The sequence below is a fragment of the Lynx rufus genome, unplaced genomic scaffold (assembly GCF_022079265.1).
Source record: "Lynx rufus isolate CCGP_SWC_20201006 ecotype Redwood Valley unplaced genomic scaffold, mLynRuf1.p SCAF_1, whole genome shotgun sequence".
NCBI classification, from domain to species: domain Eukaryota; kingdom Metazoa; phylum Chordata; class Mammalia; order Carnivora; family Felidae; genus Lynx; species Lynx rufus.
The window spans coordinates 27,709,363-27,721,771 of record NW_025814823.1 but is presented as its reverse complement, the minus strand read 5'-3'; the positions used below and the strand labels follow the sequence as shown (position 1 = coordinate 27,721,771).

Here is a 12,409-nt window from a genome sequence, read left to right as displayed (position 1 = left end):
TAGAGTATGTATTAAATTCCCAGCTGCCCATGGAAGATCCACACGTAAATAAATGTAATAAGAACAACTTTCTCTGAAAAGGTACATTATGTGAGAATTAAATTTTTTTTAAAAAACTTGAAAGCTTGTAGCTTATCACACCCCCATAGAAATGGGGGTCACACAGCGCTGACATTCTATACATTGACCACAGTTAAGGCAAACTACAGGTGTCTTCCTTCCATGTTACAAAAGTGCACTGTAAAGGCGTGTCATTCCTAAAGCATTAGAAATGGTTTTGCAAAGCATTCTCAGAGGAATTCTACGCAGATGGATTAGACAGAAGAAGAGTACAATATTGGTAAAAAAAAAAAAGTCACTTAAATATATTGAACACCAACAAATTATTAATAGTTTGCTGTCGAAATGGGAGCAGCTATTGAATGCAGTTCATAAAGAATCATCCTGGGTCCAATGCTGCTCCATATTTTCTATTAATAGCTCTGAGGATCTTGTGACTAATGCACTAATCAATCCACAGAAAACGCAGTCCTGGGAGACATTACTCATGTCATGGACAACAGTATTAAAATTCAGGATGATCTTGTTAACTTGAAGAAACAAACCAAAATCAATAGGCCAGGCACACACAATTCTGCCGGGTGTTTCGTAGGATTCGGGAAGCCTTCAAACAGGGTCAAGACCATCCTGGCAGCCAAGCACCCAGTTGATAAAGTTATCCAATTCCTGTCTTCTCTCCCTCCCTCACGGCCACAGGGTATCTGGACAGACGTCAAGGACTGTCCCTACACAGGATTTAGCTCTCTACCTACAGTTTTCAAGTCTGTCCTTTCATGCCCTGCAGTGAGAGGAGAGAGGACAGATGTGACAGGACCCATGGCAAATCTTAGACTTTGGAGCACCACCTTAGAAGCGGGGGATGAGGGTGGGGGGAGGAACATTTAAACATTTGTAAGTAAGAGTACAATGAACTTATCCTAAGGAGTGTCATAATAGCTTCTCAACATTTTAAATCATGGTCACTGAAGTGCACACTTTTAAAAACTTAAACCCATCCTTTTTTTCAACTACAACCATTTCCAGAGGCATCCTGAATTATACTTACTTTGTTGTCCCCAGTTAACCAGTCAATAACCAAGGCCCTGCCAACTTCACCTTTTATTTTTTTTAATATAATTTATTGTCAAATTGGTTTCCATTCAACACCCAGCGCTCACCCAACAGGTGCCCTCCTCAATGCCCATCACCCACTTTCCCCTCTCCCCCAGCCCCCATCTCCCCTTAGTTGGTTCTCAGTCCTTAAGAGTCTCTTATGGTTTGCCTCCCTCCAACTTTTTCCCCCCTTCCCCTCCCCCATGGTCTTCTGTTAAGTTTCTCAAGATCCACATATGAGTGAAAACATACGGTATCTGTCTTTCCCTGACTGACTTATTTCACTTAGCATAATACCCTCCAGTTCCATCCACGTTGCTGCAAATGGCCAGATTTCATTCTTTCTCATTGCCAAGTAGTATTCCATTGTATACATAAACCACATCTACTTTATCCATCCGTCAGTTGATGGACATGTAGGCTCTTTCCACTCACCTTTTAAACGGTTCTCTGACCTGTGCTCTCATCTCCATCCTCCCATCCACTGCCCTATTTCATGTCTTTATCATTCCTTACCTGGACTAACGCAGAGCCTCTCAGAGGCCTCTCTGCCTCTCCATTCCCTTAGAGCCATCCTTCACATGGTTACCAGTGTGATCCCACTAAAACACAAACCTGACCTTGAACCTTCCCTGTTTGAAAATTTTTAGTGCCTTCAGCACTCACAGAATGAGGTCCAAGATCTCCAATGCAGCATACAAATTTCTGCAGTGGTATTCTGCTGGCCTCCCATGTGAGGTATTTCTGGATGTCTTGATGTCTGGGGGACACCTCTAGCATGTTGTGCCCACATCCTACAGTACCCACGGCAGCCCATACAATGAACTGTCCCACCCAAATTACAGTCCTTCCAGGCAGAAACTGTATGCACTTGGTAGACCTTACGTAACCTTACGTAAACACAAAATTTGGAGGATAAATGGATGGATGACTGGATGAGATCAAAGGCTTTTCAAAGGGTGGTGTTTAGTCCAGGTGCCCATAATGTAGATAACCAAGTGCAAGCATTGTTTTATAGCTCAAGGAAGCAACAGCTGAAGTTAAGTTTCAGATCAGGTCCATCTGCCTTTAGTTCCAGCCATCTATTATACACAGCTCACTCTGTGCCCTTAGCCTTCATTCACCAAATGCCTCTTTATAAAGTACCAGACAGCAACCCTGCATGGCCTCCCACTTACCCAAGTTGAAGACTGTGAGTCATGAAGAGCCTTTTGACAGGTACTTCTATCTGGCGACTCTGTGTCCAGTCTGCTCAGGAACTCCGCAGTTTTGCTAGCAGGGACACAAACGGGTGTTAGGGCCTTCATAAAAACAGAAATATCATTACTCATCGTGCCTCTGGATACTAGCCAAGACATTCATTGGGTGATGACTTAAAGTGTCCTGGGTAGAACAAAAGGTTAGTGTGAGAACAAGGTCGCGTAGAAAACCAAAATAAAACGCTACCGTAAGACCGCCTTGTTGAAGAACATTCATCTGAAAAGTATAAAATTAGGTTTGTGGCATGTGGAACTGGGATTTCATTTTTATCTCCTTGACATGGAGAGAAATGCTCCCTCAGATTCTACAGTGTGGGGTCCTAACTTCCCGTCTCAGTATTTAAAGCCTGACATTCAGACCGCACGATAGAGCCGTGGCACGTTGGGTCCCCTGTGAGACCGCATTCCACGCTGGTTTCCTGTGGCCCTTCGCCCGCTTCCTCCTCTCGCTGCCCTCATGGCTTTGGCTGCTCTCGGGATACAGGCCCTCCAATCCTGTAACTCTTAACCACATATGGATCGTGGAGCCCCTATGGGATTCTGAAAGCAGTTATGGCCCCTTACACAGACACATGCACACAGACACACCTTTGCATTTGATTTGTACCTTCCATGGAAGGTAAGAAATGCTGCTGGTTCTGGCCTGCATTTCCGACATCTCTTGTTAGCTCAGAAAGATTGGCCGAGAAATAGCCTCAGTTTTGAGAAGGTCTTTGTTTTTCCCTTAAAAACCCCAAACCATCACCCCAATTTCTCCTCTCACCTATGTCAAGCAGAGAACACTAGCATTGTTCCCTAGACCTCATTTCAGTGACTTCCCCATTTGGCCTACCACTGATCTCCGTTTCTTTGTCCTCTCCCCATGTAATTTGTGGGATTTTTTCCCCCCTTATTTCCGATGCACAACCAAATACTTCATTCATGGAGGTCTAATGCATATTGCACCAGCCTCTTGCAGCCCTCTCACTGCCTGCCTCCTTCCCTCAGTTATCCCCCTTCTTCCCCCCTGATATTTTAGTCCTCAACTTGTCAAGCACTTAAGATACGGACACCCAAAAACGCATCAATGGTCTGGTAAAAATAAATGGTATCCAGTGGAGGAAAATCAAAACAAGGAATTCAAAACTAAACAGGGATGCCAACATCACTTCAAATAATTACTTAGATAGAACATGGCATTTGAACAAGGTCAGAAGCTTGAGCTGGGAAAGGAAGAGCAAAAAGGTAAGCGACGTACATCACCCTGAGAAACATAAGGCTTCGGCACTGGAGACAAACAGCCTCTCCATTTGTCTAGGATTGTTTATCTTGCCCGGAATAGACAAGGAGACTAATGAAGTCTCAGAGCCTGGAAGCTGCCCCACTGTCTGGGGCTTTATGAAGTCATCAGTCAAAAGTGTGAAAAGAAGAGAGTTGCCAGAAGTTTGGATGAGATTGCTGAATATCCTGAGTTCAGACCTAGGAAAAGCGGCGAAAAAGAAACACTGCGATAAACAAGGAAAGAACCTCAGACCAAGTTGACGGGCAGCCCCACGTTGTGTTCTGACAGTGGCTTCTTACCTGCTGGTGCCAAGGACAAAACTGCCTGCGTCGCCAACCACTAGCCATGGACCTTCTACCAATTATCACTGCCCCACTTATGCCACAGGATTAAATCATAATGACAGGGCCACAGGACTGCCACAGAAATTCAAGTACGGGTCTGTGGAGAATGTGGATTATTCCCAAAGATGAACCATATTGACAAGCCACGTTCCAAGTTACTAAACTAACTGACTGGTATTTCTCAACTGTTAGTATAGGCCTAGGTATAGAATGTAATTTCCATGTATTGACTAAACTGACCTGGGATACTTGTAGGCAATTATGGTCACATTTAATAAAAATAAAATACAGAAGAACCTTCTTGAGGGCAAAAGTGGGAGAATCTCAGAGTGCCTGGGTGGCTCAGTCGGTGAAGCACCCTACTTCAGCTCAGGTCATGATCTCATGGTCGGTGAGTTCGAGCCCCGCGTCGGGCTCTGTGCTGACCGCTCAGGCCCTAGAGCTTGCTTCAGATTCTGTGTCTCCCTCTCTCTCTCTTCCCCTCCCCCCAGGAGAATCTCCTGGTGGGAAGTCCAACAAGACTGAGAACCCTGACTGCAGCACTAGGTCACCTTTCCCTTGGGAGTTTCTTGCTCTTTGTCATCCCTGTGACTCTGCCACCTGTAGAAGGGATGACCCTCTTTTGTTCATCATTCTGACATAAGCATAAATACAGGACTCCTTCCTTTACTCTCCACAGAGTGGATGAACCAATTAAGTCAGACTTGGTTTAGAAGATTTAGTTCGCTCACATCCAACTTAAGATCTTCAAGGGTACTTTGTTGTTAGGGTGATTCCCATAGCTTATCCTAACCTCACTTCAATACAATTCAGATCCAGCAGGGACTGCTAAATGTCCATCAGATTCATGTTCTCTTATTCTAGTGACACAACTTGACTATATACCCTGGCCTCACTTGCAGTGAAGGTTGGCCACGGGGTTGAGTCTTGACCAATAGACTGTGAAAGGAAGTGATGCACACCCCTTCCAGGACTAATTACAAACTTCTTACACATCTATATGTTTTTCTCTTTCTGGCTGGCTGGAGTAAAGACAATCCCCAGCACAAACCCAAAAGTTGTATATTGAAGGTAGGAGAGCCCATATGGCTTGGTGCCTGAATATCTGAGTGGAGAGGGCCTCCACCCAAACTTGTTCACCCATTCCTTAAATGAGCAAGAAAAAAACAACATAGTATTCAAACTATTCTATACTTTAAAGTCTGTCACAACCCCTAGACTACCCTAATAACACAACATAAGAAATATGTACAACACAGCTAAGGAAACAATCAGCAAAACTAAAAGGCAACCGACAGAATGGGAGAAGATATTTGCAAAGGACATATCAGATAAAGGGTTAGTATCCAAAATCTATAAAGAACTTATCAAACTCAACACCCCAAAGACAAATAATCCAGTGAAGAAATGGGCAAAAGACATGAATAGACACTTCTCCAAAGACATCCAGATGGCCAACCGACACATGAAAAAAATGCTCCACATCACTCATCATCGGGGAAATACAAGTCAAAACCACAATGAGATACCACCTCACCCCTGTCAGAATGGCTAACATTAACAGTCAGGCAACAACAGATGTTGGGGAGGATGCGGAGGAAAAGGATCTCTTTTGCATTGTTGGTGGGAATGCAAGCTGGTGCAGCCACTATGGAAAACAGTATGGAGGTTCCTTAAAAAACTAAAATAGAACTACCCTATGACCCAGCAATTGCACTACTAGGTATTTATCCAAGGGATACAAGTGTGCTGTTTTGAAGGACACATGCATCCCAATGTTTATAGCAGCACTATCAACAATGGTCAAAGTATGGAAAGAGCCCAAATGTCCATTGATGGATGAATGGATAAGGAAGATGTGGTGTGTGTGTGTGTGTGTGTGTGTGTGTGTGTATACATATATATATATATATATATGTATATATATATATATGTGTGTGTGTATGTATATTTATATATATATATTGTAATACTCCATTGTGTATATGTGTGTATATATGTGTGTGTGTATGTGTGTGTGTGTACACACATATATACACACATATACACAATGGCGTATTACCCAGCAATCAAAAAGAATGAAATCTTGCCATTTTCAACTACATGGATGGAACTGGAGGGTATTTTGCTAAGTGAAATTAGTCAGTCAGAGAAAGACAAATATCATATGATTTCACTCATATGAGGACTTTAAGAGACAGATGAACATAAGGGAAGAGAAACAAAAATAATATAAAAACAGGGAGGGGGGCAAAACAGAAGAGACTCATAAATATGGAGAACACACTGAGGGTTTTGGAGGGGTTGTGGGAGGGGGGCTGGGCTAAATGGGTAAGGGGCACTAAGGAATCTACTCCTGAAATCATTGTTGCACTACATGCTAATTTGGATGTAAATTAAAAACAAAAAGAAAGAAAAGAAATATGTACAAGAGAATCATTTCTCAATTAAGTGATCAATTCCAAAAGTGTAAGAGGCAGCCAAGAAGAGTTGAGGAAGATGAGAAACAAGGATTCTCAAGGATTCAGCTAAGCAGATATTTCAGAACCTTAGTCAGGGGAAGGGAAGGTGGGAAAGGGGCTTCATTCTAGAGCTGTCTTCCTGTTAGGCCTAGGAGCTACCTAGGCTCAGAGCATAAAAAAGCATGAACCTTCCAAATACTGGGGAGGGTGTCTTACAAAACTGGTCCTCTTATAAATTGCTAATGGAAGGGAAAATTGGTGTTACCACTTCAGGGAGTAATTTGACAGTGCTTAGTAGAGATGAATATGTGCATAATGCCTAGGTACCAACTCTAGAGAAACTCTTGCATAGGTATTTAAAGACACCTGAACAAGGTAATTTAATCCAGCACTGCTATAAGAGTCCCAGAGATAGAATTTAAAAAAGGGGGGGGGGCAGCGCCTGGGTGGCTCAGTCAGTTAAGCGTCTGACTTGGGCTCAGGTCCTGATCTCACAGCCCCGTATCAGGCTCTGTGCTAACAACTCAGAGCCTGGAGTCTGCTTAGGATTCTGTGTCTCCCTCCCTTTCTGCCCCCTTCCCTGCTAGTGCTCTGTCTCTCATTCTCAAAGATAAATAAAACATTAAAAAAGAGAGAGAGAGAGAGAGAGTCCCAGAGATAGAAAGAAGATGTAGAGTGGGGGTGAGGGGAAGATGAGAATGGAAAGGAAGAAGAGAATGAACTAGATCTACATCAAGAATCGATATGGTGAAATCTCAAAAAACAGTATCCAGTCGGGGCGCGGGGGGGCGGGGGGAGGAGTTGTAAAGGTATGATACAGTGATCAAAGTATCTGAAGGACATAAAACCTTGTGTGGATTCACATATATGTAATAAAATTGGAAAAATGTACATGATGAGAAAAAGAAAAGCAGCCCAAGATATTTAGGAACTGTTCTGACACATCTTAATCTCAATGTTATTACAAACTAATCCGACGTTTACAGCTAAGCCATGTTGTTCTACTGATGGACATAAATGGTCCCACAGAATATCCACTTTACCCAAGTAGACCTCACAAATTACCAAATATCCCCCATCTTGCTAAATGAATGCAGACTTTCTTACCAATTACAGTGTCATACTCATCTAGGCTGTCCTCCCTATAGGTAACATTTAGTGAGAAATCCAATCACAGAATTGTCCCCACATGCTGACAACACACAATCTAGAGCAATCTCCTGCTTCTTTAGACCCTTCCCCAAATTACCTAACTGAAACCTAAATCCTCATCAGTTATTTCTAACACTCTTACTGAGATATCCCTCCATTTCTTACAGTGTGTGTTTTCCCTTTTTTCTTTTTTAGTTGTTTGTTTTTGAGAGAGAGAGAACACGGGTAGAAGAGAGGCAGAGAGGGGGCGGGGGAGAAGACACAGAGTCCGAAGCAGGCTCCAGGCTCTGAGCTGTCAGCACAGAGCCAGACGTGGGGCTTGAACCTATGAGACATGAGATCATAACCTGAGCTGAAGTCTGACACTTAACCGACTGAGCCACCCAGGTGTCCCTTGTTTTCCTTTTTTGTAATAAACCCATAATGTTCAACTACAGGTATGTCCCTGGTGGTCTTCTGCTGAAGGGCACTGACAAATGTTACACACCAGAACACTGTTGCTGTTAGAGAAAAAATGGAGGGAAGGGATGAGAGTGAAAGGGTAACTAACACTTTAGCCATCACTATGCCATTTAATTTCTTTTTTAAAAATGAAACAAATGTAGGCAAAATCGTAAGTGTGACCTTAGTGATTGATACATATTTTCTGTGATTTTGCAATGCTTCTCAAGGAGAGAAAAAGCATACACACTATTGTGGTGCTTATGGGGAAAAGTTTTGCAGATGCCATTCTGGATTCCTTAGAGCAATAATTTCCAAAATGCCACCAGGAAGACCCACGTGTGGCTGACACCATAAGAATCATCTACGCTGCTTCTTATTAAGCCCTGGACTCAAGACTTAAACTTTCCAATTCAGCATGTCTGGTATTGGATCCAGGAACCCGTGTTTCTCAAAAGCACCCCTGGTGATCTTGGGATCTACTATAGAGGTACAGATGGATATTTAACATGCGTAATTCTCTGAGGTCCAAATGATTCTGACTTAATGATTAAATCATGCTATCACATACATTTGGAAACACAATCTTAGCGTGTCTTAGAAATCCTTCTCTAGGAGGACTAACAATACATTCTTCCTGTCTTTCACAATAACTTCACAAACCTGAACTTGGCCACTGTGAGGTTTAGGTGAGCAAGTAATCATTCTTACATTCACAGACGCATTTGCGCCAGCAACAAATTCTTCCTCAGTCTCTGCTTTGTGCTTAGTAATATGGGTTATTGAATAAACTAAACAGAGATGGTTTTGACTGAGTCAGTTTCATTTAAGTGGGTGTGAACAAAAAACATTCATATACTTATAAGCACTCAAAGATAAAATTAGTGGGGAAAAGTTTGAGGATAACAGGATATTAGAATAGTCTTAAAGTATTTCCCCCAACTACAAAATATCAATTACAAAGGGAAGAAAACAATTAACTTTACAGTGGAGACCACCCTGACCGAATAATGAAAGTTAGTATCACCAGTAATGAGGACATCAACATCATATACCCTCTTGATAGGATGCTCCAAGGACACAGGATCACCTCTTTAATTTTTTTTTTCAACGTTTATTTATTTTTGGGACAGAGAGAGACAGAGCATGAACGGGGGAGGGACAGAGAGAGAGGGAGACACAGAATCAGAAACAGGCTCCAGGCTCTGAGCCATCAGCCCAGAGCCTGACGCGGGGCTCGAACTCATGGACCGTGAGATCACGACCTGGCTGAAGTCGGACGCTTAACCGACTGCGCCACCCAGGTGCCCCTAGGATCACCTCTTAGTATTCTGAAAATTAAAACCTCAATCTTATCATAATAAAATATCAGATAAACCCAAATTAGAGGTACATTCTACAAAGTAACTAACCAGTACTGACTGAAAGTGTCAAGGTCATGAAACATAAGGCAAAAATGAGGCACTGTCACAGACTAGAGGAAACTAAATAGTCATGACCACTAATTATATTATGTGATCCTGAATCAGATCCTAAAATAGAAAAAAGAACATTGAGGAGAAACTGGTGAAATTCTAATAAAGCCTGTAGTTTATTGTGTCAATCTTAATTGCCTAGTTTGATAAATGCACTATGGTTTATACAAGATCTTAACATTAAGGGAAGCTAAAAAGTCTCAGTGCAAAACTCTGTACTATTTTTGTAACCTTTCTCTAAGCTGAAAATTATTTCAAAAGAAAAAAAAAAAGGAATCTCCCTCAGCTCTCTTCCTTACCTGAAACCAAGAGAAGACAAAACCTAAAGACAGCATTTGCCTCCGAGTTCCCTAAATGGAGGCATCTTATTTCTCATACATTTTCCTCAGTGCCTGGAGGGCAGGGGTGGGGGGGAACACAGGCCTCTTCTTTGCTCCTCACGTTACTTCAGACAATTACTTCTCCCTCCATCACTTGCAAAAAAAAAAAAAAAAAAAAAAGTCTGTTCCAGTTAGTGCCCTTGACATCAGTATACCCTACGTTCTTCTCCCCTCTTTGCTATTACACACTCCAAACCTTCTGGTCCGAAGCATCTCTCATTCATCACGACCAGGCTTCCTCCCTATCTCAACTACTGTTGGAGACATGGATGTCCCGGATCGCCTCCTCGCCTTCCAGTTCCCAGGCTCCACTTTTTATTTTCTCATCTCCAACACCTCTTCAGTCTGCCTCAGCCACACTCCTAGAGTCCTACCCTAAACTCTACCGTCATGAACAAGTATCCTCCCTCCAACAGAAGAACTGACAAACACCACTCTTGGACAGAACTTTCCATCATTCCGTGTTCTTGGCACAAAGATCGTCACTACAACAATTTTCTCCCCAGTTTGGGATTTCCAAGCCATCATTCCTCCCTTTTTCTCACCATCAGTTCCTACCCATCTCTATTTATTGTGCAGCTTAGAGCCCACAGTGCATTTTTACAATCTTTCCTTTACAAATGTCTTTGACTCTCTAAGATAAAGTCGACCATCTGCTTTCTCTGCATGGGCACCAGAGCAAGTGAATCAAACTTGGGGAAAAATAACCTATCAGGTGTTTGGGGATGGTAGACATGGAGGAGGATGGGGGCAGGGGTGTAGACAGGCTTCACATGAAATTCATGAACACGGACATCACTCTGATCAGAGCCAACACCAACTCCTGCCTGGACTACCGCCGTAACATTGTCTCTAGCTTCTCCATTTCCATTCTTGCCTCCTCAAATCTATTCTTGACACAGCAAGCAGTAATCACTTCTTTAAAAACAATAAAACAGCTTCTGAAGGTTTGCTCCTGTAGCTTAAATAAAACCCAAACTATGTGCCATGGCTTGCATGATCTCTCTGGCTCCTATCAATCTTGTCAACTTCATGATCTCTCTTCCCCCACTTCAACCCAAATATATCAGCTTCCTTTCCGAATATACTGGGTGCTGCTCCCGCAGCCTAGGACCCACTTCCCTGGTTCTCAGCAGGACTCGTTCCTTTCTCATCCCTCCACTCAACTGTCATTTTCTCAGAGATGCAGGTCTTCCCTACATTCTCCCCTCCCAGTTTCAGTATTCTTGATCACTGGTAGAGATCATTATCTTCCCCTATGTTCTCTCATAGGAATTATAGTCTATTATCCTGTATACTCCTTGGTCATCTGGTTTATTATCTGAATTTCCACACTTGGTCATGGGGCTAGATTTGCTTTATTCATCATACGTGTCTAGAACCTAGTAACCTAGTATAGTGCTTGATCTATACCAGGTGCTCACAGTTGAATACATGAAAGCCCATTGCCTAATGCTAGATACTATCAATACATTTACATTTTGGCCAGTGTCAAAATAAAATGTTTTATGTTTCTCTGATTATCAGTGAGGCCAAATATTTTTATCGATTTTATATCTCTTGTCTTTGAACTGCTAGTTCAAGCCATTTGTCAATTTTTCTAGAGTTGTCTTTTTCTTACTAATTTATAAGAGTTCTTTGTGAAATTAAGCCTTTGTCCATTACTCTTGAGGCAAATATTTTCTCCTAGACTCACTTGTAATACTGTTGACTGTTGTCACCTACCACAATTTTTTCCTGCAGTCAAATCTGTATTTTTCCTTATGGCTTCTGAGTTATGTGTGTGACTTATGATTTAGGGGGTAGAATCTCCTTTCCAAAAACATTCTTCATCATATTCTAATTGTGTTGGCTCAATACAATTTGTCAAATTGTCTTTTTGACACTGATTTGAAAGGATACTTTTATCAATAGCTGAAGTCCTAAATACCAAATGCCCTTATATTCATGGGCCTGCTTCTAGATTCTTTCACTGAATAGATTAATTATAATGCCAATAACACTTTATTACTACCATACTTTTATATTAATACATGTGATACATGGTACAACAAGCCTCTCCCAACTCCATTCAATTTCTCTCTTTCAAGTGTATCTGTTTTTTTAGTATTTTCTCTTTAAACTTGATTTATCAAATTCCACAAAAGGTCCTGTTCAGGAGAACTATCTTTATAATACTGACTTTTTTTTTTCCTTCTAGAGTTAATGGTCTACATTTATTTTCATCTTCTTTTAGGTATCTTATGTAGGATCTATCTATTCGACTCACCTGTTTTACAGTGGATGATTATTTTAAGTGGGCTTTTTCTTTAATTATATTTTTTAATGAGCTTTTGATGGTATAGAAGATAGACAAATATTTGCATATTGGCTTTAGATTCATTCATGTTAGTTGAACTGTTAGTATTAGGTCCAGTAATTTTTTGGTTGATCCCTTCGGGATGGTTTAGACGGATAATCAGAGACACTGATCTCTTTCTTTG

At 41.8% G+C, this 12,409-nt stretch overlaps 1 protein-coding gene across 3 annotated transcripts in view; it reads right to left on the bottom strand.

The window, feature by feature from the left end:
- Positions 1–12,409, bottom strand: part of EPSTI1 (epithelial stromal interaction 1) — a 98,893-nt gene that overhangs the window by 43,522 nt on the left and 42,962 nt on the right. For all 3 annotated transcript variants that reach the window (XM_047080200.1, XM_047080184.1, XM_047080192.1), the window contains exon 7: positions 2,331–2,424. In XM_047080200.1, the coding sequence (XP_046936156.1) occupies positions 2,331–2,424 (94 nt within the window). The remainder of the gene's footprint in view (positions 1–2,330; positions 2,425–12,409) is intronic.